Source organism: Perissodus microlepis, chromosome 9 (genome assembly GCF_051167445.1).
Source record: "Perissodus microlepis isolate ML-2025 ecotype Zambia chromosome 9, ASM5116744v1, whole genome shotgun sequence".
Classification (NCBI taxonomy): domain Eukaryota; kingdom Metazoa; phylum Chordata; class Actinopteri; order Cichliformes; family Cichlidae; genus Perissodus; species Perissodus microlepis.
Window position 1 is genome coordinate 32,238,819 of NC_140469.1, and position 25,610 is coordinate 32,264,428.

Consider the following 25,610-nt stretch of genomic DNA (forward strand, 5'->3'; position numbering starts at 1 on the left):
TGTCAGTGTTGCTGTCAGTGTTTCTGTTAGTGTTACTGTTACTGTTAGTGTTGCTGTCAGTGTTACTGTTAGTGTTACTGTTAGTGTTGCTGTCAGTGTTACTGTCTGTGTTACTGTTAGTGTTGCTGTCAGTGTTGCTGTTAGTGTTGCTGTCAGTGTTACTGTTAGTGTTACTGTCAGTGTTACTGTTAGTGTTGCTGTTAGTGTTGCTGTCAGTGTTGCTGTTAGTGTTACTGTTAGTGTTACTGTCAGTGTTACTGTCAGTGTTGCTGTCAGTGTTACTGTCAGTGTTGCTGTTAGTGTTACTGTTAGTGTTACTGTCAGTGTTACTGTTAGTGTTGCTGTCAGTGTTGCTGTCAGTGTTACTGTCTGTGTTACTGTCAGTGTTACTGTCAGTGTTGCTGTCAGTGTTACTGTCAGTGTTGCTGTTAGTGTTACTGTCAGTGTTGCTGTCAGTGTTACTGTCAATGTTACTGTCAGTGTTACTGTCAATGTTACTGTCAGTGTTGCTGTCAGTGTTGCTGTCAGTGTTACTGTTAGTGTTACTGTCAGTGTTGCTGTCAGTGTTGCTGTCAGTGTTACTGTCAGTGTTACTGTTAGTGTTGCTGTTAGTGTTGCTGTTAGTGTTGCTGTCAGTGTTACTGTTAGTGTTACTGTCAGTGTTACTGTTAGTGTTGCTGTTAGTGTTGCTGTCAGTGTTACTGTCAGTGTTACTGTTAGTGTTACTGTTAGTGTTACTGTCAGTGTTACTGTTAGTGTTACTGTTAGTGTTGCTGTTAGTGTTACTGTCAGTGTTACTGTCAGTGTTGCTGTTAGTGTTGCTGTCAGTGTTACTGTTAGTGTTACTGTCAGTGTTGCTGTTAGTGTTGCTGTCAGTGTTACTGTCAGTGTTACTGTTAGTGTTGCTGTTAGTGTTGCTGTTAGTGTTGCTGTCAGTGTTACTGTTAGTGTTACTGTCAGTGTTACTGTTAGTGTTGCTGTTAGTGTTGCTGTCAGTGTTACTGTCAGTGTTACTGTTAGTGTTACTGTTAGTGTTACTGTCAGTGTTGCTGTTAGTGTTACTGTTAGTGTTGCTGTTAGTGTTACTGTCAGTGTTACTGTCAGTGTTGCTGTTAGTGTTACTGTTAGTGTTGCTGTCAGTGTTACTGTCAGTGTTACTGTTAGTGTTACTGTTAGTGTTGCTGTCAGTGTTGCTGTTAGTGTTACTGTCAGTGTTGCTGTCAGTGTTACTGTCAGTGTTGCTGTTAGTGTTACTGTTAGTGTTGCTGTCAGTGTTACTGTCAGTGTTACTGTTAGTGTTACTGTTAGTGTTACTGTCAGTGTTGCTGTTAGTGTTGCTGTTAGTGTTGCTGTCAGTGTTACTGTCAGTGTTACTGTTAGTGTTACTGTCAGTGTTGCTGTTAGTGTTACTGTTAGTGTTGCTGTTAGTGTTACTGTCAGTGTTGCTGTTAGTGTTACTGTTAGTGTTGCTGTCAGTGTTACTGTCAGTGTTACTGTTAGTGTTGCTGTCAGTGTTGCTGTTAGTGTTACTGTCAGTGTTGCTGTCAGTGTTACTGTCAGTGTTGCTGTTAGTGTTACTGTTAGTGTTGCTGTCAGTGTTACTGTCAGTGTTACTGTCAGTGTTGCTGTCAGTGTTGCTGTCAGTGTTACTGTCAGTGTTGCTGTCAGTGTTACTGTCAGTGTTACTGTCAGTGTTGCTGTTAGTGTTACTGTCAGTGTTGCTGTCAGTGTTGCTGTTAGTGTTACTGTCAATGTTGCTGTTAGTGTTACTGTCAGTGTTGCTGTCAGTGTTACTGTCAGTGTTGCTGTCAGTGTTGCTGTCAGTGGTACTGTCAGTGTTACTGTCAGTGTTGCTGTCAGTGTTGCTGTCAGTGTTACCAGCTCAGGGTGACAGCAGCATTTTGGACCAAGCTTCCTGTCTGTAGCAGGAGGTCCTGCGCCGACACAGACGAGTCTTCAGGAAGGACCAGCAGACGGCAGGACGACATGGCCCCAAGCAGCCGGCCGATGCGACAGTCCAACAGGTCTGTTGCCATTTTGGCCACCAGGTCCAGGTCTTTGAGAGCCACATACACATTCTGCAGGACTGACACAGAGTGGAAGGGAATCATTATCGAATGCTTATACAGGGAGTGCAGAATTATTAGGCAAGTTGTATTTTTGAGGAATAATTTTATTATTGAACAACAACCATGTTCTCAATGAACCCAAAAAACTCATTAATATCAAAGCTGAATGTTTTTGGAAGTAGTTTTTAGTTTGTTTTTAGTTTTAGCTATTTTAGGGGGATTTCTGTGTGTGCAGGTGACTATTACTGTGCATAATTATTAGGCAACTTAACAAAAAACAAATATATACCCATTTCAATGATTTATTTTTACCAGTGAAACCAATATAACATCTCCACATTCACAAATATACATTTCTGACATTCAAAAACAAAACAAAAACAAATCAGCGACCAATATAGCCACCTTTCTTTGCAAGGACACTCAAACGCCTGCCATCCATGGATTCTGTCAGTGTTTTGATCTGTTCACCATCAACACTGCGTGCAGCAGCAACCACAGCCTCCCAGACACTGTTCAGAGAGGTGTACTGTTTTCCCTCCTTGTAAATCTCACATTTGATGATGGACCACAGGTTCTCAATGGGGTTCAGATCAGGTGAACAAGGAGGCCATGTCATTAGTTTTTCTTCTTTTATACCCTTTCTTGCCAGCCACGCTGTGGAGTACTTGGACGCGTGTGATGGAGCATTGTCCTGCATGAAAATCATGTTTTTCTTGAAGGATGCAGACTTCTTCCTGTACCACTGCTTGAAGAAGGTGTCTTCCAGAAACTGGCAGTAGGACTGGGAGTTGAGCTTGACTCCATCCTCAACCCGAAAAGGCCCCACAAGCTCATCTTTGATGATACCAGCCCAAACCAGTACTCCACCTCCACCTTGCTGGCGTCTGAGTCGGACTGGAGCTCTCTGCCCTTTACCAATCCAGCCACGGGCCCATCCATCTGGCCCATCAAGACTCACTCTCATTTCATCAGTCCATAAAACCTTAGAAAAACCAGTCTTGAGATATTTCTTGGCCCAGTCTTGACGTTTCAGCTTGTGTGTCTTGTTCAGTGGTGGTCGTCTTTCAGCCTTTCTTACCTTGGCCATGTCTCTGAGTATTGCACACCTTGTGCTTTTGGGCACTCCAGTGATGTTGCAGCTCTGAAATATGGCCAAACTGGTGGCAAGTGGCATCTTGGCAGCTGCACGCTTGACTTTTCTCAGTTCATGGGCAGTTATTTTGCGCCTTGGTTTTTCCACACGCTTCTTGCGACCCTGTTGACTATTTTGAATGAAACGCTTGATTGTTCGATGATCACGCTTCAGAAGCTTTGCAATTTTGAGACTGCTGCATCCCTCTGCAAGATATCTCACTATTTTTGACTTTTCTGAGCCTGTCAAGTCCTTCTTTTGACCCGTTTTGACAAAGGAAAGGAAGTTGCCTAATAATTATGCACACCTGATATAGGGTGTTGATGTCATTAGACCACACCCCTTCTCATTACAGAGATGCACATCACCTAATATGCTTAATTGGTAGTAGGCTTTCGAGCCTATACAGCTTGGAGTAAGACAACATGCATGAAGAGGATGATGTGGACAAAATACTCATTTGCCTAATAATTCTGCACTCCCTGTAAATCTGATGTCCTTTCTTTGTATATTAGCACAACAACAATGAGACGGGAAGCTGTCCGTCCTTACACCGCTCAGTGTTGAGGGCAGTCCAGGACAGTGAGGTGAGCCCAGGGGAGAGAGCTGCCTCCACACGGCCAATGAAGGGCTGCATGATGGGGAGGAGGAGAGGCGGGACCCTGCCCACCACAGAGCTGTAGTCCTGGAGCATCTCCAGCAGTCTGGACCAGAGTCAGCACCATCAAAGAAAACACAAGTTTACCAAAGTGAAGAAGAGATGAAGACAAGAGTCTGAGACGAGAAGAGTAACGTCGCAGAGAAAATAAATCATGATGTTGTTTAATCAAGAACAAGCGCCTTGTTTCTGTGAGCTTTTCTATCCAGCACAGAGTGAAGTAACAACAAAAACTACAAACCAAAGAAAAGACATTCATGTGATGAATTTGAGTGAGAACATCACAGAATGAGCTGCTGACGCGCCTACATCTGGAGTGAACAGCTGCTCTCACCGGCTGTACAAATCTCTGAGCTCTGGTTCCCTGGAGGTCATCTTCTGGATGACCTTTGGCACGTTCACGCCCAGTTTGGTCATCCACCGAGCTTCCTGCAGCACCTCCAGCACCACAGGGTCCAGGTTCACCGAGACCTCCTGAAACAAACAGGCTCTTTCAAATGTTCAATAAAATCTCAAATCTAACAACAAATTTAAGGATCCAGGATCCAAAGGAAAGTGGAGTGTGTGGTGTTAGTTCACTGTCTGCAGAAACAAAAGCAGTCGGCTCTGGACTGTCGGTCACATGACTGAAATGTGTAAAAACGATTTGTTCAAATCTGAAAAAGATGATTAAAAAGTTAAACCCACACACGACCTTTAAAAGCTGCTTTCATTCAGTCGTCACAAACCTTGCTGTCTTCATGCCGGACCAGCAGGGCGGTGCTCAGGCAGCGTGGCGTGCTCTCTGCAGCCTGACTCCACCCCTGCAGGTGCAGCACCTCGTACTGCAGCAACACCGCAGCCAGCTGGTTGTAGCTCCGGATGACTTTTGTCATCTCTGGTCCCTGAGACAGACACAGACAGGCGGCGTCACCGAGGACGCGCTCATCACAGAGATCATGTGACTGATGGGGTAAAGTCAGAGTGTGCACCTTCAGGAAGTCAAGCTTCTTCTTCAGGATCAACATCGGAGCTTCAACCTTCCTGAAGAGCTGCCGGCTCCAAAGGACCCTGCCTGACACCTGAGAGAGAGAGACCATAACAAAAGCTCTATCGGTAAATAAATCATCTGTATTTCTCAATAGAAGCACAATAGAAGCACAATAGAAGCATCCTCCAGGACTGGAGTTTGACACTCAGATTTAAAGTAGTGAATTTCCTGCTGGTGTTTGTGAGCACGGGGTGAGCTGGTGTAAGTACCGGCGGCAGGTTGCGTCCGATGGGCGGCCGGTCCTTGTGTTTCTGGTAGGTCTTCCTCAGCAGCTCCAGATCTCGGCTGTAGCGCTGCAGCAGCAGCAGGTAGTACTGCCTCAGGTCCAAGCGAGCCAGCGGACCCGACTCAAACATGGCCAACAGCTCCAGCAATCTCTGCGTCTGCATCCAGACACATTGTTTCAGTTCTGTGTGTTTGATACGATAAGAAGTCGCTTTCAGTTCTGATTGTGTGAACTCACAGAGACGGACCGGCTGAACCAGTCGTCCAGCAGAGACCGAAGACACTGGAACACACTCTGGACCTGGAGCTGGAAGTCTGCATAGTCTCTGTCAAACTGAGACACACAGAGCTTCCTCAGGACTGAACCACAACTCGTAACAGCTGGAAGAGCGAGGTAAGCTGAAGCCTCTGCAACCACCGAGTTATTTCTGATCATCATCCAAGACATCATTAGACAGAAACACACGCTGTCTGAACTAAACACACACTGTTGTTGTGTTTACTGAACACACTGACTTCTCTTAAAGCAAATGGAGTCGAGCGTTTCAGGAAGATCAGACTGGTAGAAAGCCCTGAAAGCATTTCAAAGACTTGTTCATCGCTCCACAGTAAGAGCATCTGTCCACAAACGGAGGAACTTCTGACTTTCAGGACTGTTCAGTTCAGCTTTGAGTTGGTAACATCCATCAATAACCTTCATGGTTAAACCTGCACACTGGTTTCCTCTCTGTGTGAGCTTTGGTTCAGCTATGTCTCTATGAGCAGTGTTATAATGTCCACATCTGTGAGTGTGTAAGGGTGTGTGACCTGTGGACGATGTGCCTGCCAGATGTTTGTGAGCGTGCATACTGGTGCACAGAGACACTACAGTGAAGCACATGCTGGATAACATGTGTGACTGCGTGACTACAGTCTGATAAATAGCTGATAAGAACGGTGCTCGTGTTAGGAGACCAGGAGGGAAACGACTGTTCTGACCTCTGATGGAGGCTGTTGTGTTCAAAGGCAGTTAGTAAAAGTTCTCTTTGTTCATCCAGCTGCTCTGTGAGGTCAGAGTGATTACTCAGAGTCCAATAAAGACATGAAACGTACCTGTTACTGTGTTATTAGCTGTTATTGGCTCATTCAGCCTCACTGTGAGAGAAGCTTCACAATCATATTCTTCTGATAAAAGTCGTCCCTGTAAAACCAATAAAGTCCTGTTCCTGTCAGGGCCTGGGTCTGGGGAAGCAGGACTCAGGTGTTTTTGTGGTTTTCGCTGTTTTCCACCCGTCTGTTCGTGTTTATCTGTGTGTGTGCTCCGGGATGTTTTACCTGAGCGACCTCAGAAGCGTTCCTGCGCCGGAGGCATCCACACCTGACGCTCGCCATCTGCAGCAGAGTACGCTGGTCAGGAGAGCCGTGTTTAAGAGTGTGGCTGAGTTCCAGTGGGCGCGGGATCCTTCAGTCTAACTCATCCTAATAATAATTATTGTGAAGATACCTCGCTCGCTGGGATGACCTCTGAACTGTGTTTTCGTGTCACCAGGGTTCAGCAGAGTGTTTTTCACGGAGCCACGGTTGGGAACAGGAGTTTGTTGGAGTTGTGTTTTCACTTGATCACAGACATTGTGTGGGATTCAGGAGGAATTGCCACAGAAGTCACAGTGCTGGGATTTAACTGTGTTTTCTCCACTGACTTTAAATGAATCCACTGTCACTCATGAAGTCCTGCATTTTGGCTCCTCTCATTCCTACAACTCCACAGTCTGCACCGCAGCGTCACAGTTCCTCGTCCTTTTCTTCCATTTTTCTCTGTTTCTGTGATTTTGTCCCGTATATAATAAAAGTGATTAATGTGTTTCAAGAATATAGATTTGAAATCACCTCCAGTTTGCGCTGATCCAGGACGTCACAGGTCTTGGACTCAGTTGTGGAGACGATGGTCTGGTAGCGAACACAGATCTTCTCCACGCCCTCCACCTGAAACACACCTGAGCTCAGTTTGAATCCGTCTCATTTCTGTCACACTGAAATGGAAGAACTGGAAAATAGACTTTTGACACCATTGATAAATAATAAAAGGAGGAAATACATTTATACAAAATCATTACAAATGTCCATTCATCACTGTAGCTTTGCACTGACTTTAATTGACCATTTTTATATTATAAATGTCTTATTATAATTATTATTGTGCATTGATGAATATCTGATGGAGTCACTTGTTTCTAATCTGACAATCATCCACCTTCATGCTCTGCAGAGCAGCCAGGCTCTCCAGCGTGGACGCCATGTCGGCCATCTTCTCCAGACGGCGGCAGAAAGAGTCAAACTTCCCGAAGATGTAGTTCTCACTGAAAACACGCACACACGTGTTAAAGGTTAGCGTGACGCTGCTGACACGCTCTGACTCAGAGTCAGTTACTGATCACCTGAAGTCAAACTGTCTGTTCTCAGGGTTTTCTCTCAGTTTGTCTCTGACGCTGTGGAAGCTTCGCTGATACGCCGCATTCAGATTACAGCAGTCAGAGATTCTCTGCAGCAGCACCGGCCTGACACACACGCACACACACACACACACACACACACACACACGCACACACACACACACACACACACACACACACACACACACACACACACACACGTTGCTGAGTCCATTTGTTAGTCTGAGTCTAAACTCTGTGACGATCTGAAGTTTCAGTCTAATGTCAGTTTCAGGTGTGCTGCGGTACCTGCTGTGCTCCCAGACTCGCCTCACGCCCTGCAGCAGGTAGCTCCTGCAGGTGCTGATCATCTGGTTGGTGACCTTGAGCAGCAGTGAGCTCATCCTCTCTGAGGTGTTGTAGTACCGGGACACCACGTGGATCATCTTGATGCCGTTCATCAGACTGGGAATGTGCTCCAGCATCCTGGTCTGTGGGGCCGGGAGAAAAGGAAGACGGAGGATGAGAGACGGTTTGTCCGGTGACTGATACGAGCTTCAGTGTGAGGAACAAAGCTGCTGACACAGCAGGAACAGACAGCAGCCTCATTACTGACATGTAGACATCAAATAAATGCACATTCAGGCTGAGCTGGAGAATCCTGTATCCACCATATCTGATCCAGTAACAAGAAAACGGTTTGTCATCAGAGCCGATGCAAAAGAAGAAATAATAAAAACCATTAAAAAAGAAGCTGGTGGAGGTGAAACACCCGACTCATCAGCACAAACGGACAAATTCACCATCACAGAAAATACAAACGAATAAAAAAGATCAATGAGAGAAATACTGCTGATAAATCAGAGCTGGAACATCTCAGACTGAGCTGTGATCTCTGTCCTGATCAAACCTGTTTGTCTCTTTGATCTTTTTAAACTTTTTTAAAAGTCTGAACCTGAGAAAAGAAAAGAAGTCTTTAGTTTTTAAACAGTCACTTTAATTCTTTCTTCTTCTTCTTAAGTTACAGACAGGCCTTTGTCTCAGCTGTGATTTGTGACTACAGCCTCTCTGTGAACGATGTGTGACGATGTCTTCACTGTTTTCTGTTCCTCACAATCATGAAGGACTCAAACAGACGCTTTTATACAGAAAGACATGAAGAGTGTTTTTCTCACAGGAGTGGATTTTTCCACAGATCCAAAGAACTTGTTGAGGGTGTAAAGATACTTGACGTTGTCCTTTGCCTCGTTGGCCACCGCAGTGATGTCTCTGTCCTGATAAATCAATAAATCGATCAGTGATGACGTCAGCGTCGTCGAGACAACAGCTGTGAACTGAACAGGAAATAAACTGCTGACCAGATCTCTCCAGGCACGCAGGCACCGAGACTGAGCCACCTGCAGGACCCCCAGAGTCCTCTTCACCTGAGAGCCCTTCACTTCCTCCAGCAGACTGACACACACACACACACACACACACACACACACACACACACACACACACACAGTTACAGCTGTTCAAAGGCTGTTTGCTTGTATTCGTGTCAGTGTTGATGTCGTACTTGCACATAAACTCTACATTGGACTCTGATGTGTCGCTCCATACCTGCCACCTACTGGTCAGCCAGTGTAAGTGCACAAAACATTTCTTCAAACCAAGATGGAAAAAAACATGTTTGAAAAAATGAAGTTCAAAAATCTTTTTTCATCCCTAAAGACGAATAAAAATACTAAAGAAAGAATCCTGATTGGTGTCGTCATAATTCATGCATGAAAGGGTTAAAAACTATTAAACAAACAAACAAACACGTGAATATTTTGGAACATTTCAACTTCAAAGAGCAGAAAGAGAAAGAACAGAAAGTTATATTGTGTCAAAGTGGTTTTGTCCTGAAGTCTCAGAGTGGAGACTAAACTGTTGCAGGTCTGAGGAGCTTCTGTCCACAGACGTCAGATCATGTTTGATAAACTGAGTTTAGAGTGAAACCTGTAAATGCTGACGCTACAGGAGATCCAGCTGAGAGGACGCGTCTACCTGTTGAAGGTCACCGTGCGGCTCTTCCAGTGCTCCAGCTCGGCCGACGGCCCGACGGCGTCGGCCTCTTTCCTCATCTGCTCGCTCTCCGTCAGCACCTGCTTGATTTGATTGGTCCACAGGGTCAACGCCTCCTCCAGACGCTCCACCAGCTCACTGTTATTGGCTGAGAGCGAAACACACGAGTTCCTCTGAACACACGTGAACACGGACTCATTATTTCAAAGAAGCCATCGTCTCAGGTCAGATGCTTCCTTCAGCTTCCACAGATAAACTGGTTTGATTTACCTGAGAGTTGATTTTTAAAGCTTTAAACGATGTTTCCTGTATTTCCAACAGTCTTATTGTTTGTGTGAGATGTGAACAGCTTGAGCTTCATACCTGCTGCTCTGTAGTCTGCAGGGCTGCTCAGCTGGCTGATGGCGTCAGGAAGCTCCACGTGCTGCAGCTGGAACTTTCTCTCCATGTTCAGTCGGGCTGAGCTCAGATTACTGACGAACTGATCCACCGAGGACAGGAAGGACCGGACGTGTGGACACGAGGCGCCGTCCTGCACAGAGCCCCACGACTGGGCACAGGGTCAAAGGTCAGCAATAACAACAAAGGTTAATGTGTTTCCTGTTTCACCTTTTACCTTATTCACAGCCAAAAGCATCAGGAGGAGCACTGCACACAAATAAGACTTTTCATGGATCTTTATGTAACAGCTGCTCTACAGTCAAACCCCACAAAGAGAAACCAGCAGCTACAGATAAGCCCAAGGTGTGGCCTCCAGTAACACTGTGAGGAACCTTGGAGTCATGTTTGACCAGGACATGTCCTTCAACGCACATATTAAACACATATGTAAGACTGCTTTCTTCCATTTGTGCAACATCTCTAAAGTTAGAAATATCCTGTCTCAGAGTGACGCTGAAAAACTAGTTCATGCATTTATTACTTCCAGGCTGGACGACTGTAATTCATTATTATCAGGAAGTCCTAAAAACTCCCTGAAAAGCCTTCAGTTAATCCAAAATGCTGCAGCAAGAGTCCTGACAGGGACTAGAAACAGCAGATTTCTCCTACACTGGCTTCTCTTCACAGGATTGACCCCTCATGGCTGCCCCTCCCTCCCCTTTCTTTGCTTTCAGTCTCTTCCTGTTTAAAGAGAGTTCTTCCTTCCCACCATCAACAAAGTCTTCATATATGGCGTCATGTGATCACTGGAAGCTTAAAACATCTCCCTTCTTGAGCTCAGTGAAAGCCTGAATGGATGGAGGTGTTTTACCTGCTGCGACCTGAGAGCAGGTAACATGATGTGAGTCAGCAGAGTTTCCAGACTGTTCAGGACGCCGCTGCCGCCGCCGCTGCAGTCCAACACGCCAAAGTTCACTTCCTGGAAACATCAGGTTGCACCAGAAGATCAGAATGATTGGCTGCATCCATGTCACAGTCAACCAATGAGGTCTGTGCAGTTTGTTAAAGTTGCAGGTGAGGAGGTGACCCAGACCAGTTACTGACCTGCTGCACGTTAGCGGTGGTTATGGCCTTCTCAGTGGTTCTCAGGAAGAACAGACATTTCCCCAGTAAAGGCTGGAAATACAGAACGTGATGGAGTTCAGGTTCCTTTAACGTGACGCAGACAGAGCACTTCCTCTGCACTCTGTCACCAGAGTTCACCATGCAAAGGAAAACCTTTCACGGGCTTTAAAGACGGGGTGGTTGGAGAGCTCTGCAGGCTGCTCGTTACCAGTGATGGGAGTAACGGCGCTACTTTTTTCAGTAACGAGTAATCGAATTACTACTCCTATCGTTACAACGGCGTTACAGTTACTAACAAGAAAATGTGGTCCGTTACTATGTTTCAACAAACAGACGGTTGAAGCTGTGTTCAGCTTACAGCATCTTATATCAGCTGCAGGAAGCAGCTGTAAGTAATCTGGGCGCTGCAGCTTTAAGCAGCTGTGGAAACACGCTAAAACAGGAGACACACAGAGTCATGCAGACGACGCCACAAGGAACACAGGCAGACACACACTATAAATACACACCAGGTGATGAGGGGATGACACACAGGAGGGGAGCACAGCTGAACCACAAGACGAGACACAAACCTTCAAAGTAAAACAGGAAACACACAGACTGTTTTACAACACAAGGACAGGAACAGAGCACAGAGGACCGACACAGGCAGGGCTGAGGAAACACGGAAGCACTAAACATAAGAACCAAACCCTAAGAACGAATACAAACTCAGAATAAACACCAAACACAAGATGAAACCAAAAGGAAACACAAAACGCTGCGAGCCAGGACCCTGACAAAAGGAGTTCACAATGGCCGATTATACCCTGGAGCCCAGAGGGTGCTTTTAAAGTAACACAATAGTTACTTTTCAAGTAATTAATTACATCTACAACCTTGTCACTCAGTTACTAAGTTACTTTTTTGAATAAGTAATTAGTAACTATAATTAATGACTTAATGAATGTTTAATGACTGTTTGAAAGTAACTTGGCCAACACTGGATATGAGCGAGTTTCCCAGCTGATGCAAACTGGGAAGCTTCTCCTGTTTGAAGTGGATCTATTCAGCTTTTATTTCCTGATCATTTGAAGCATCAACAAAGTTTCTAAAAACAAGCAACAGTTTGTCATCATTCATAAACTCTGACGTCACAGGAGTGTTTTTATTCCTGTCCCATGTTTGAAAGTTTCTGCATATCAGAGCTGCCAACACGGCACCGACTCAGGCTGGAACTGACTTTAAACACTTCATCATTCATGATCCTGTTAAAACCACATCCAGGGGAAATGTTATTAGCATGTAGCCTTTAGCTCATGTTGCTGCTCCTCCATGTTTGTAGTCCTTTTTTCTGTGAATAAGTGTTTGTGGAGATTTGAGCTCCTCAGACTTCGGCCTCTCGACCTCCTGATGTTCAGCCTGCAGCTGTCAGTCCTCCAGTGTTTGCTCAAAGACTTTAATCACCTCGTTAACCAAACAAAGCAGCACAGTTTGATCCATGGAAACACAAACACGCTCAGGCTCATCGTCTCTGAACAGGACAATGATGAATCGTAGGCTCGGGATTGTTTGGAGCTTAAAGAGAAATCAGATACATCAGAACACAAAAACCCCGAGAGGTGGATCAATGTGACGTCACACAGCTCTGAGTCCTCGAGTCTGATCCAGGCTCGTGCTTTAAGACACGTTTCTGTGTAACGCTCAGCTCAGGTGTGTTCAGGACATTTGCTTGGAAGAAGCCGTCTGTGGATAAATCCTGCTCTCCACCTCAGCTGTCAGGTTCATCCAGAGAACGGCCGTCCTGACTTCCAGCAGCCCCACAGTCCTCGTTTCTAATAAACTGGCAGCACTGAAACGAACTGTCTGCCTCGCTGTTCAATAATCTGCTCTTTGCCAATTTCCCAGCAGAACCTTCCACTCATATCAGCATTTTTCTGTGATTCTCACATTAACTAAGCATAAAAAGCTGAAGCCAACCTCAGAGTTCCCCGTAGTGAGGAAGAGTTTCCTCTGAGCCACAGCTGAGTTTGATGCGTCCACAAAGGAAGACTGACGGGAGGACCGACTCTGGGAGAAAGGCAGATATTAAAAGATATGAATACAAAGTACGGTGCAACAAACAGCAGATTATGAAGAGCGGTCAGACCTTCATGTGTCCGTCATTGAAATGTGATCAAAGTTACCTGTTTGACATCCTGATAGAAGAAAATCAGCTTCTTGGATCCGTTTGCAGCAAAGAATTCATGGATCAGACTGAACTGGAAGAATCAGACATTAATGACTCAAAGGTTCAACTCTGAGGAAGGATCACGTCTCTGAACTTACTCTGTCATCAGAGACTATGGCGTCTTCCACCGCCGCCTCCTCCAGGCTGCCGGCGTCTGCCAGCCTGCTCATCAGGTATTTATGTCGGGCATCCAGAGCTGCCCGCCGTTCCTCCTTCACGGCTCTCGCCTGTTTGGCTACTTCTCTCCTCGCCTCATTGGACAGCAGCATCGTCCTTTTACCAGACACCTGGAGAAACATCAGCTCAGTCTACAGACGCAGAGACCAGTGAGAGCCAAACATCTGCAGGTTTCTGAGGACCACGTTTGACCCTGACTGGAGGCATCGATTCTGAGTGCGACTGCCTAAACTGAGCTACTGTCCCCCCTGCACTGAGACGTTCTCCTGTGATGTGTCATGGGGGGAAGTGTTCCTCACGGTTGGACTCGTGAGAAGTTCAGTCAGTTTATTCAAACTTTAAAACATTTTCAGTCTCTGGATTTCAGCAGAAACAAATGTGAACACAGCACTTTTTGATTGAGTATAAAAGGATGAAAGAGTCAGTGATCAGTAACATTGTTGCTGCCTGATGCTGTTGTAGAGCTGTCTGTGGATCCTCACCTTCCTGGAAGCCTTCCCTGGATTGCTCAGATATCATTAACTTGTTTGTGTTCAGTAGAATCAGGTGTTGTGGATGCAGGTCGTAGCTGTGTGAGGCCTGTACAGTCAGCGCTGTGTGAGCGCTGTGTAACGTTAGCTTACACTTCTTTCTGTTGTTATCATCCTTCAGGTTAATGTTGTTTTCATTATGCATCACAGGAAGTGTGGGTGGCTGTTAGCCTCACAGCTCATGGAGAGTTGCTGCTGCTCTGCCTCCTTGTTGATGTTTCTGCTCTTTGTGGCTTTGTGTTACTTTGTGTCGTGTCTGAAACAAAGTGAGTCCATGTTACTAACTGTAGTCGGCTCTCTGTCTCGTGCACAGCTGACTGTTGTCTGAATGAAAGTATTTTTGTACTTTGTGTAATCTGTTGGGTCTTTGAGCCCTTTTTAAACAGCATATGAGCCATATGTATGTGTGTATATGAAAGGTTGTTTGTAATACATAAAACTGTTGCTTATTCTAGAGCTGCTGCTGTGCCTGATTGGTCTACTCGCTCTAAACTGAAGGTTGACTTGATTCTTTTGGTTTTTTACATGTTGTCAATAAACCAACTTCTTTATGATTTGAACGGCGTCTCTGACGTGTCACAGGCCTGTCAGCTTTCTTGGTGGTTGGTACAGTTTTGAGCTTCATGCTCTGTTGTTGGGTTTTCCTCTTTCATATTAAAGCTTTTGTCCTACATTTGCTCTAAAGTCTAATTCTAATCCCAGCACTGTCTGGGTGTGTGATGGTTGTTTTCCTGCTCTTTCTCATGAAACAGTCACAACATTCTCAGTCCAACTTTCACTCTTTGCTGCGTTTGCTGCAGCTGCAGTGAACATGGTGCCGTTTGCCTTTAAGAAAGTTGTGCACAAAGGCTTTTTCTCTAGCAGACAGCTGTGTGGCTAAAAGTCAGATCAGTTTTTACCACCTCAGTCACACTGGACTGAAACAAGAGTGAAACCAGGAAGAATCAGAGTTTGTCCAGTGACTGCACTGATTTTCTTCATATTCACAAACTGATTCTAAGTAGTTGCATCAGCCAGCTAATCACGCGGACACTGAGCGTCCAACACGCTCCCTGAAGGAAACGATTACATCCTCCAAACAATCACAATCTGTCTCTGAACGACTCGAATTTATCAATGCAGACACGTTGCCAACATGATGAAGTCAGTCTGAGTCGCATCTCTTTGGCTAACTTAACTCAAGTGGTTGCCGACTATTCTGGTTCTATTCCCATATAACAGCAGGGTTGCTGAGCACCTCTGTCACTCTGCACTTATGTTCCCAGTTCTCTTTTGTGGAGGAATTTTCCAGGAATTCCTGGGACCAGCTTTCCATGAGAGACCCGATCAGGAGCGACTGTCCTGGACACTCCCAGCATCACAGGGACTCACAAACCCGTCTACCACAGTGACTGATCGTCACAGGCCCACATGCAGCTTTAGATCACACGTGTGCACTTCCTGTGGTCACTGCTGGAACTCTAGACTCACCGAGGGGCCAGTGGTTGGTGAGGCAGCAGCAGCTGAAGTCATGTGACTAATGGCTCTCAGGTTCTGTCCTCCTATTCGCCGGTGTCCTTCACCTGTCACACCTGGTCCAGAAAGAGTGAGAATGTTCAGAGCTTTAATGGAAAAGAATATTATTCCATATAAAAGGCCTGTAACAAGTATTGTAGTGTTAATCAGGATGAAGTCCATCATGAACACTTCAGAGTGCTTCAGACAGTCGGTGTTTCATCCACAGAGCCTCCAGTCTGCATATCAAAGGATCCTGAGGAATGACAGTGAACCCGAGTTCCCCTCTTTACATTCATGTGTGTGACTGTGAGGAAAAGGTGATTGTATGAACGTGTGTGAGCGAGTGAATGAGGCTTGTGTCAGAGTGGAGATAATGTCAGCGGCACAAGCTGGACGCTGCAGGTGTCACATGTGAATCTGTGTCTGCACCTTTGTGGAGGTGAAGCTCAGGAGGTTTGGATTTGTTCAAAGCTCTGTCTGCTCCATCTTTCTTTCCCTCAGGCCTCCCCAGATCAGGAAGGAGGTCCTGTTCTCCTTCTCCCTCCTGGACTTCTGGATCCAGGGAAGGATCAAAGTCTCTCAGCCCAGCATCAGAGCTTCTGGCTGGGGGAGGACTGGAAGTTTCAGCTGGAGGCTGAGAGCCTGGATCTGCCATCTGAGTCACAATTCAAATATTCTCAGTGATCTCATTTTTAAAGCTCATTCATTTGGACTGAATGTGGGACAGCAGCACATCTGTACTGCTTCAGCTGGACCTCTAACAGCACTTTGTAAATGTTGGACTGTTTGATCTTTCAGCTGCTTCATGAAGCTGCAGATCTTTTCATTGGGTAACAGTTCTGACTGCAGCATGCGCTGCTCTTAAACCTGCAGCTATAGTTGTGCATTAATAACCGTCACAGATGTCCAGGTTACCCCTGCTGTGTGCTCTGATGCACATGTGCTGAACTCCTTTATTCACACAGCCACGTGTTTCTCACCTGCTACCAATGAAAGCTGCTAGTTTTTAAATAAGAAGAGATTTTACACAAAGCTTTTTCTCTTTTTTAATGTTTAATATAAACATTTCAATAATTTCCTTTTTTCTTACATTTGACTGATGGTATCATCTTTCTGTGAAACTATGCTGTATGTACTCAGCTGCCATAATCTATCATAAGACCACAGATAAAATCATGACAAATCTTGTGTTAATAAAGCTCCCAAATAAAAACAAGACTCAGTAATAATAATGAGACTATTTTTCATCAGATCAGAAACCAGCAGGGTTATAATACCTGTGCTGACTCACCTGTGTGCGTCTGTCTGAGGACGAGTCTCTGATACTCTGGGACCAACCAGTGAAGTCAGACTAACAGTGGAAACAGGAAGTGAATGAAAGTTTGACTGTCTCCATGGTAACCCAGGCCGGGGGATTGTGTGTGTTTCTTAGTGACTCTGGAACCAAGCACAAAACAAAGCTGCCTCCTCTGTGGGTGTTGAACCCTGACGTTTTAATTCAATTATTTCAGCTACTGAAATCGTTTCCAATGATGTTGAAGATTTAAAAAGACATAAAAATACACAGTATATATTAAGGAAAAGGAAGACAAAACGATGTACAACTCAGCTGCCTCGATGTGTCCTGACTTTCTCGTGTTTGTTTAAAGAATCTCTTTGAATCCAGGTTTTAGACGGTTTCATGTATATTTGGTTTGTTCCTGGTTCGCTGCTACTTTAGAGTTTATTCCTCTCTCAGTGTTTCTCGCTCTCGGGTCAAGTCTCTTGTATTAACTTTATTCATGTGTCTGTTTCAGTTTTCACATTTCCTGCTTCATTTTGGTGAGTTGTCGTCCTCGTGCTTTGCTTTTGGTTTTCTTTCCCTCGTCTTGTCTGTAGTGATTTAGTTCACCTGTGTCTTGTTCTCCCACCTGTCTCCACTTCCCCTAACTGCTCTGCTGTGTATCAGTTATCAGTGTTCTAAGTTCCTGATCTCTTAGTTCTGTCTTGGTTCCGGGTCATTTTGACCCAGCATTTTTAGTTTCTTATGTTTTGGTTAGATTCTGTATTATGAGCTATGTTCTGATTCTCTTGTTGTGCTGTGTTTATTATTATCCTGTGTTTTGGTTTCAGGTTTTGTGTTTTGAGCTCCCCTTTGTTCTGTGTCTGGTCTGTGTCTCCCCTGTCCCCCTCCCATGTCTGTGATGTTATAGTGTCTGCGCGTAGTCTGTGCCTGTCATGTTTCCTGTTTTACTTTGAAAGTCTGTCTCATGTCAGTGGCTGTATCCCAATTCAGGGTCTGCAGCCTTAAAGGCCACATTTTAAGGCCGATTATGTCTCAGCAATGCGACGAAGGCTGTCCCAATTCAAAGGCTGCTCGAAATGTGGCCCTCAAATGCGTCCTTCATTTCCCTGAATTTTAAGGATGGGTCTGTGTATCCTTCATGGCCCAACATATCCCAGTCTTCATAGCGCGGCGGTGGGTGTGCATAATTTTGCCGAAAGAAATGGCGGAAGAGGGGCGGCGGAAGAGTAAACTTTTAAAAGTTAGTACTGAATATTATGTTGTAGTAACTTGGTTTTAAAGCCTTTACTTTAAAGTATACGCCGTTCAATAGTCGACCTTAATCTTACAGAGAATGTGATGATTTCATGGATAATTAAAGTCAGTCATATATCCACAAACACAAGCTGAAAGTCAGTGATGCTGCTCGGTTTGCAGTCCTGAATATCACGGCACAAGCAGGATTCACTGCACTGTTAATGTTAGCTATGTTATATTGCTGCCTCTGTTCGGTGGTGTCGAGCCAAACGGACTTTAACGTGTGTTTGAACGAGCTGACGGTTCACTCGTTAAGCTGAAAGAAAGATGCTTTAATCACAGCAGTCACACGTGTCCACTGGACCATCTGGGAACTCTTCTTGTTTAGCACTCGTAATAACACAAACACTAAATCCTGCTTCTCTGGTGCTGTTGTGTAGCAGTGTGTACACCTGAGACTGTCACCTGTCTGTCTGTCCTGCACTCTCTCTCTGTTTCTTTCTCTCTGATTGTGGAATAAAAGTATGAACATGTGTTTATAAGTTACACTTGTGTTTGAATCCTGCAGCTTATCACACATTTGATTTCCATGTGTGACGACTGCAAGTGTCCAGAGTGAGGACAGACTGAGGGACCCACTGCTGCACATCATCTGTGAGGCTTTGCAGCCCTGATGATCCACCAGGACAAACTCAGCAGTGTGTGAGGAAGAGGAGGAGGAAGAGCCAGCAGCAGCTGACAGATGGAGAGAATAGACAGACTGTTCCCTGTTTGTGAAGGACTGCTAGGAAAGTTTAACATAACTGTCTGTCCTGAATCAGTCTTATTAGGTAATGTTCAAATAATTGTATCATCCCAGTGTTTTCAGTGTGGGAGAAAGTACTCAGGGCCTTCAAGTTACACACTATGAAAGGCAGCAACAAGTTTAATATTCAGAAACCTAAAGTATGTATCAGCAGCAGAATGGAGCTAAAAATAAATGTTTGTTTCAGTTCTATGAAGCTTTGAGTATTTTGGATCAGTAGCTGCTGTGTTTGTTGCATCATATTGCTGTAATTGTTTATATGCTTTATATATTCTGAGGTAAGTTGATCTATAGTGTTACATCATATTCTATAAGGATGTTATGTGTTTGTAGACTTTCTGCCCAGTTTGACCCATTTAGCAGAAGTCAGCCTGTTTAAGGCTCTGATATCTATTCTGTATGACTTAAAGCAGTTATGACATGGTCTGATTTTCTCACCCAATAAAGGAATATTCAATATATCAGTCTACTCTTCATTCTATCAGACACAGTTATCACAGCTCGTACATTTGCTTTTTACACATATATGTAAGCATTGAGTCAAATTTAGTAATGCCAACATCTGATTCTGATACTGAAAGAACAATATTTGTCTCTTATATATGATACATCTGTATATACACTGTCACAGATGCTTGTCTTTGAGTGAATATTTAAGGTGACAGGAATTATAAATAACTGCAACTTGAATCTGTACTGAAGCTCAGTATTTGGCACAGAGTTCAAACTCACTGCTGTAATAACTAATAATGATTAATATAATAACTATAATATTGGCCATATTATATTTACATTACCAAAGTAAGATGACTTTAGTCTCATGAACAACATGAGCTAATTGTTATTTACTAACTAATCTTAAATGACTGTTCAGTACAGAAATGAAGCCCAACAATCATGTTTTACAGTCCTGTGGTCTCAGCCTCAGATACTTATCAAATCACACAAAGCTCATGTAGAAACAAATAAACGAAAATATGTTCTTCATTTCTGTCAAACAATGCTGTATGACACGTTTCCAGCGGTTAGTTTCATGGTTGCTAGGCAACCAGGGCAGCGCGACGGAGGCTAGACTGTCCCATTTCACAAGCCTAAAAGCCTCGCATTTCCGGCCTTAGCAGTCTTTGAGTACGCGGCCCTTGAGGACCGTTGAGGCTGCGTACTTTAAGGCTGCAGACCCTGAATTGGGATACAGCCAGTGTGTCTAGTTTTGCTTCCCCTGGTCTTGTTGTGCTCACAGGTGTGCTCTCCTCCTGTGTCCTATTCCCTTGTTATCCCTTAGTGTATTTTAGCCTTGTATTTTCCTTGCTCTCAGTTGCGTCGTACCACTTCTTTGTGCTGTGTGTGTTTCTCCGAGCTCCTTGTGTCTCCAGTTATTCCAGAGTCTGTTCTGAGTTTTGTAGCTTCCTGGTTTCCTGTGCTTTCTGGCCTTAGTTTCTAGTTTCCAGTTTTGGTTATATGTCCTTATTCATCGCGTTTGGATTCTCAACAGCAATAAAAGCAGCCTCTCTCAGTTTACCTCTCTTGTGTTCTGTGTCCTGCATTTGGGTCCTAAACCTGCCTGCCACACAGCGGAAACATGACAAGTTCTTCTTTTTCTTTAGCTTATTGTGTTTCGAGTCAGTAAAGTTTTCTAGTAAGAGGTTTCTTTATTTGCCTTTTCGCATCATCATCGATCACCAGCCTTTATTCATTAAACAGCTCACTTTAAGTCGCTGGGTCATCTCCATTAACACTGTAACACATGCAGACCCACGACAACACGATTCAGATATGAGACGCAAATAAACGCAGTAAATCAGACAAACAGGAAGCTCAAACTGTTTTAAAACATGAATTCAAACTCCAGCATAAGAAAGCAGGCAGCAAAACTTTATTTAAACAGGCAGAAGCACAACGTGCTGCTCCAAGCAGAAGCTCAGAGGAGAGTTTAAACCTCAGTAAACAGATTGTAAACACTGATCATGTGATTGAATAGGTTATTCCAGCATTACAGGTAAAAACAGCTTCAGTTATATTGGTGGAAACTGTCGCTGGTCCCAGATAACCTGAGGTGTTGCTCTTCAACCTGTAGATGTGGTTCAGCATTAATGGAGCTTCACATATTTGCTGGTTTGTGCACTAATAATTACTGAGGTCCCAGACTCTGCTTCAGTCCATCCAATGTCCTGCTCAGCATCTAATCAGAGTCCAGGTTTTAACGAGAGGCACTTTCAGAGCTAAAGTGCAGTTTAAAAACACGTCACATGAAGATCACAATGACACTGTCAGTGGTCTTTGAGATTCATCATCACAGATTCTTTAGAAGTCTGTCTTCATTCAGGTTCAGCTCTATGGAAAGGCATCGATCCTCCTCACAGAGAGCAGCGATTAGCAGTGACCTGGCTTCGCCACCTTTTCGTCGCACCGTGTCAATCATGTCTCGTGCTTTATCTGCTCTGCTCTGCTGTGATCTGACTGATTCCATCTCCTGATCATTGATAACGTGCTGCTGCAGGAGTTTATCCAGAAGTTTGTTTAAAACAGGTTCAGACACTCTTTCAATAAACTGTGAGCGAACTGTGAGCAGCCTCTCAGCTGCTGGGACTCGGGCCTCAGCTGGGACACTCCTCATTAAGGTTTCTGTTCTTGGTGCTGAAGGAACAAAGATAGATAACAGATATTTAACAGGACGCTGACCTGCAGGTGAAAAGAGACTTAAGTATGATTTCAGTTAACTTTTATAAAACAACCTTGTAGCCGAGGTTTGCAGGGTAGTTTCTGCTCTGGCATCTGGCAGCAACCTTACCTGGCAGGTAAACAGATGATTTCCAGGTTTCTGTCCCCTCTTGGTCTTTGACTATCAGAGTCACAATCTCTGGATTTGTAGTCAGGAAAACTTGAAATGTTGGATGGTAATTTGGGCCAAACTTTAAGCGAAATTGTGTTTGCTAAAAAAACAACAGAAAGGTGCCGTTTTCATGACCAGTGGGTTATCCAGCAGGTTGATTGATGTCAGCAGCATTTAGTTTGTAACTGCTGACTCACCTCTGGCTGTATCCTGCTCTCAGGGTCACAGTGGACACTGTACCTTTGACCGAAGCTGAAAAGGCAGTCAGCAGGGGTCTGGATGTATTCAGCCACATGTCCTTGTTGGGCAGACACCTTCAGTGACAGGACAGTTTATTATGCTGGTAACATTAATAACTCTATTCTCCTGTAGGGCTCATTTAAACACATCAGGTGTAGAACATCATGTGTCTGTATGAATCAAAGAAAAACAATAATTCTGGAGATAAAACAGCTTTCCACAGAGGAAAAAAAGCTCCAGGGTTTTATTTTTATCAGTGAAGTGTCAGATCTGACATTATGGGTCACAAACATCAAATGTCCACAGCTCAGGGTCATTACTGGGAGTGAGTACTGAAGAGCAGTGATTGGTCAGCAGATCTGAAGGTGAATATGAGTACAGAAAAGTTAACTGGAGCCTGACCCTGTGGTCAGGTAATCAGGGAGGAGTGACCAGTAAACCTGTACATAACTTTAGTTAATCATCAGAAAACTGCTGAGTAATCATTTGGACTCTGTGGAGAGAAGCACAGAGTGAAGAGGATGAAACTGTTCACCTCTGACAAAGGGATATTTTCCTGCAGCAGAAACACATTGATTCTTCGAGGCCCTGTCTCCAGAGGTTGGAAGAACAGCAGAACTTGGCCATTTACAGGTTCCTCCATGTTCAGGAACCGCTTAAAGACATCCCAGATGAGGCCAAAGGCAGAGAGGTGAGGGACCTTCACAACCACATGGGTGGCAGTGATCTCCAGCGGCTCCAAGACGGTCATCCCATTATCAGAGATGTGGGCAACAGACAGCAGGCCGTCAACATGCACCGCTGTCAGAGCAAAGAGCTTTTGATTCTGAGAGTTCAATTTTACTTTTCACCATATCTGAGAATTACATTTCCTGCAAACTACAAGTTCACTCGTGTCCAGTTTTGTTCTAAATAAACTCCATTATGGTTATTTGTATGACACTAAACAGTTCATATTAAATGAGCACCACACAGTAACACATATGTTTTCGGAGCATCAGTGATGATGGAGCTCACCCTCCTTTGTTTCACAGTGTGGCAGGTGGAGCTGACGGACAGCATCCTCAGAGCATGTGATGTTGAACAGCGGCCCTGCAGCTGTTTTTCCAGCTGGCTGAAGGAGGCTCTCATCCCATTGTACAGTCCGGTACAGCACCTCCGCCTCCTGAGCCATAACAAACACCAGTCTGGTCAGAGTACACAGGAACACACCTGGACCAGGACACCTGAACCTGTAGGACACAGAAGGGCTAAAGCACTCCAACCAGCCTGTATCACCTGAGGTCTGATTACCTCCAGCTGTATCACACGTGTCATTTCACATCATTACATACATGTTATCAGTCTAATGTGAAACTAGAAGCACCTGTAGGAGATTTGTGTGGATTCAGTTTGTACTTCAGGTGTGAAGCTTGATGGAGGCTGGAAATCAGAGAGGAACAACATCAGCTGTTTAAAGCACCAACAAACAAGTAAGCAGTGAAGAAAAAACACAGAGTACACATCAGCAGTTATAAGTACATACTTTCAAAACTGCGAGTAAAAATACTGATCGTCTGATTAAAAAATAATTTCAAAATCAAATGATGCAGAATGCCGTATGACCAGTGAAGGGAATAATGGCATTAGTAACACAGACACACCAATGGGAGGAGCCACACATCAAAACAGGCAGCATGTGATCACAACCCACAACACGTCATTGAATCATCACAGATGGTTGAAGCTGTCTTCAGGTTATCGGGAGCTAGGGGAGCGAAACAATCGCACAAGTGCTGCTGATTAGCTGAGGAAGAATAAAGTAGTCATGGTAAATCACATGAGCAGTTTAAGATGCCATAGCAAGAAGATGCTATGTCAGCCCAAGACAACCGTGAGTCTCCATTTTTGTGTTACAAGAGTGGACTTCAAACTATATACCAGTTTTTAAATTGTGTTGATAAAACCAGAGTTATGATAAAAAAATATACTCAATGTTTTTTCCTGAAACTATTGTTATGTTTACAATTGATTGTTCTGTAAATAGTTTGAAATGGTTATTTAAAAAAAACAACAACACCTTGGCTGCATTTTTAGATAAATAGCTGCAAATAACTTTGTTGTTTGCGAAACTTGTGCAAAAGTTTTTAAAATTTACAATTTATTTTTGCATTTCAAGGTATGAAAATGATTTGTTAAACATGTTTGTGGTTGTTACAGTAAAACATACAACTTTTTTCTACTCTGATTTTATGTTTTTGTCTGATTTTAGATCAGTTGTGTTAATACATTATGTCAAAATGAAAAGATAACTGTAAATTCAGACGTGAGGTTGTGCTGAAAAGAATGAACCAAACAAGGCGAGATAAACAGTTTTTAAAGGTGAAATGCAGAGGTAAAATCAAAAGTAGTCAAAAACGGCCAATTACACCCTGGACCCTGGAGGGTTAAACATTTTTTTAAAGTAACGCAATAGTTACTTTTCCTAGTAATTAGTTACTTTTTTTATATTTTAACTCAATTACTAACTCAGTATTATTTTTCTGAAGAAGTAGCTAGTAACGATAACTAATTACTTTTTCAAAGTGACTTACCCAATACTGCGTATGACACTGAATCTTAAACCTGATTGGATGTCTGGCCTGACTGATCTGCCCTGTGATGTAACACACCTGACACAGTTTCTGTGCTCTTTTTTTGTTCCATTACACAATAAACAGATCCACGTGCTTTTCTCTTACCTTAATGAGCTCTGTGTCATCCTTAGACAAATCAAGCTGAGTGTCTAATGAGTCTGGATTCAGTCTGACCTCAGAGTCACCTGATGAGAGACAAACATCAAATAATTCAGGATTCCCTGGAACTCTAACTGGTGCTGTTTACCATCATGTTCATTTGTAGTGGTTTTCTGATAAAATAGTAAGTAAAGTTTATTTATTAAGCGCTTTTCACAGACAGACAGTCACAAAGTGCTGTACACAAATATTAAAATAAACAATACAATCAACAGACATTATACACAGTGTAAATACAAACTGTTTGTGACGGATTTCTCTTGCTTCTTTAAGTACCCACTATCTTCTTCAGCTGCTGCCTTCTCAATCACTAAAATGATTTTAAAAAGTATTAAAATACTTTGACAAAAACCAGTACCTAAAAAACAGATCCTCAAAAAAACATAATTTATAGATTTCTGCAGAATGAAATAAGCATAAACTAGCTTTTATGGGATATTTTATTAATGAAATACTGATGAATGTGACACACAGTCTCAGTACTTACTGGTTTTGTCTCTGGAAGATTTAACTGTCTTGTTATTGACCCTGCAGAGAGAAATGTTAAAACACAACTGATTAATGGTGTACTAAGCCAAGCTGGAAAAGCAGAAGACAACAGACTTTACCACGACAATCCTCAGTGTGGATCAGTATATTATCAGCCTGATGTCTGACCTGCAGTATCAGAACAACTTCAACATAATATTCATCTCCGCACTACTAAAATGTGGTGACTGACCTCAGAGTCTGTAGTCTATAATTTGGACTCTCCAGAAAACCACAGAGCTGCTGCACTCTGGAATCCTGCAGCTTGTTGTAGCTCAGGTCCAGGTCTCTCAGATGGGAGGGGTTGGACTTCAGCGCTGCTGCCAGATAATAACAGCTGATCTCTGACAAACCACAGTCCCACAATCTGTATAAAGAATGAAAGATGCCAGTTTATTAGACAAAGTGTGTGCTTG

General features: G+C 43.8%; 5 protein-coding genes across 7 annotated transcripts in view; all 5 read right to left on the bottom strand.

Moving 5' to 3' along the window:
- Positions 1-8,769, bottom strand: part of dnah5l (dynein, axonemal, heavy chain 5 like) — a 60,585-nt gene extending 51,816 nt beyond the window's left edge. Inside the window, exons 1-12 of the mRNA XM_084940351.1 lie at positions 8,701-8,769; positions 7,835-8,016; positions 7,532-7,651; positions 7,348-7,453; positions 6,984-7,079; positions 5,356-5,451; positions 5,102-5,275; positions 4,834-4,923; positions 4,591-4,746; positions 4,197-4,336; positions 3,757-3,908; positions 1,879-2,086 (exon numbers count right to left, since the gene is read on the bottom strand). Coding sequence (XP_084796477.1) covers positions 1,879-2,086; positions 3,757-3,908; positions 4,197-4,336; positions 4,591-4,746; positions 4,834-4,923; positions 5,102-5,275; positions 5,356-5,451; positions 6,984-7,079; positions 7,348-7,453; positions 7,532-7,651; positions 7,835-8,010 — 1,514 coding nt within the window. The 5' untranslated portion in view covers positions 8,011-8,016; positions 8,701-8,769. The remainder of the gene's footprint in view (positions 1-1,878; positions 2,087-3,756; positions 3,909-4,196; positions 4,337-4,590; positions 4,747-4,833; positions 4,924-5,101; positions 5,276-5,355; positions 5,452-6,983; positions 7,080-7,347; positions 7,454-7,531; positions 7,652-7,834; positions 8,017-8,700) is intronic.
- A 304-nt stretch (positions 8,770-9,073) lies between these two features.
- Positions 9,074-11,440, bottom strand: LOC146380880 (dynein axonemal heavy chain 5-like). The gene is made up of 4 exons (XM_084940338.1): positions 11,063-11,440; positions 10,830-10,937; positions 9,941-10,127; positions 9,074-9,725 (listed from the first exon to the last, which is right to left on the bottom strand). The coding sequence occupies exons 1-4, from the start codon at positions 11,222-11,224 to the stop codon at positions 9,556-9,558; spliced, it is 627 nt and encodes a 208-aa protein (XP_084796464.1). The 5' UTR covers positions 11,225-11,440; the 3' UTR covers positions 9,074-9,555.
- A 1,984-nt stretch (positions 11,441-13,424) lies between these two features.
- Positions 13,425-16,904, bottom strand: LOC146380881 (uncharacterized). 3 transcript variants are annotated; one of them, XR_014801383.1, is made up of 3 exons: positions 16,788-16,904; positions 15,470-15,570; positions 13,425-13,579 (listed from the first exon to the last, which is right to left on the bottom strand). XR_014801383.1 is itself a non-coding variant. In XM_084940348.1 (3 exons), the coding sequence occupies exons 2-3, from the start codon at positions 16,149-16,151 to the stop codon at positions 15,446-15,448; spliced, it is 351 nt and encodes a 116-aa protein (XP_084796474.1). In that variant the 5' UTR covers positions 16,788-16,904; the 3' UTR covers positions 15,012-15,445. The 3 variants fall into 3 exon arrangements, 2 of the variants coding, with proteins under 2 accessions (XP_084796474.1, XP_084796475.1); XM_084940348.1 differs by lacking the exon at positions 13,425-13,579 and adding an exon at positions 15,926-16,151 and having other exon boundaries at positions 15,012-15,570; XM_084940349.1 differs by lacking the exons at positions 13,425-13,579; positions 16,788-16,904 and adding an exon at positions 15,926-16,524 and having other exon boundaries at positions 15,012-15,570.
- A 3,391-nt stretch (positions 16,905-20,295) lies between these two features.
- Positions 20,296-25,444, bottom strand: LOC146380882 (caspase recruitment domain-containing protein 8-like). The gene is made up of 10 exons (XM_084940315.1): positions 25,388-25,444; positions 25,154-25,194; positions 24,908-24,976; positions 24,613-24,692; positions 23,259-23,314; positions 22,910-23,124; positions 22,428-22,693; positions 21,850-21,966; positions 21,611-21,752; positions 20,296-21,456 (listed from the first exon to the last, which is right to left on the bottom strand). Coding segments are annotated over exons 2-10 (1,290 nt in total). The 5' UTR covers positions 25,155-25,194; positions 25,388-25,444; the 3' UTR covers positions 20,296-21,112.
- The window catches only part of LOC146380883 (protein NLRC3-like), a 53,719-nt gene continuing 53,462 nt past the window's right edge, over positions 25,354-25,610 (bottom strand). The window contains exon 7 of the mRNA XM_084940276.1: positions 25,354-25,561. Coding sequence (XP_084796402.1) covers positions 25,369-25,561 — 193 coding nt within the window. The 3' untranslated portion in view covers positions 25,354-25,368. The remainder of the gene's footprint in view (positions 25,562-25,610) is intronic.

Coding starts and splice junctions, on each gene's coding strand:
- LOC146380881 (XM_084940348.1), bottom strand. CDS start 16,151: ATGGCAGATCCAGGCTCTCAGCCTCCAGCTGAAACTTCCAGTCCTCCC. Junction 15,571..15,925: donor TGAGCTTCACCTCCACAAAG/GTGCAGACACAG, acceptor TTTCTGGACCAG/GTGTGACAGGTGAAGGACAC.
- LOC146380882 (XM_084940315.1), bottom strand. Junction 24,693..24,907: donor AGAGAAATCCGTCACAAACA/GTTTGTATTTAC, acceptor GTCTCTCATCAG/GTGACTCTGAGGTCAGACTG. Junction 23,125..23,258: donor TCCACACAAATCTCCTACAG/GTGCTTCTAGTT, acceptor TGTGTCCTACAG/GTTCAGGTGTCCTGGTCCAG.
- LOC146380880 (XM_084940338.1), bottom strand. CDS start 11,224: ATGGTGAACTCTGGTGACAGAGTGCAGAGGAAGTGCTCTGTCTGCGTC. Junction 10,128..10,829: donor CTGCTCTCAGGTCGCAGCAG/GTAAAACACCTC, acceptor CCCTGTGCCCAG/TCGTGGGGCTCTGTGCAGGA. Junction 9,726..9,940: donor TGCAGACTACAGAGCAGCAG/GTATGAAGCTCA, acceptor TTTCGCTCTCAG/CCAATAACAGTGAGCTGGTG.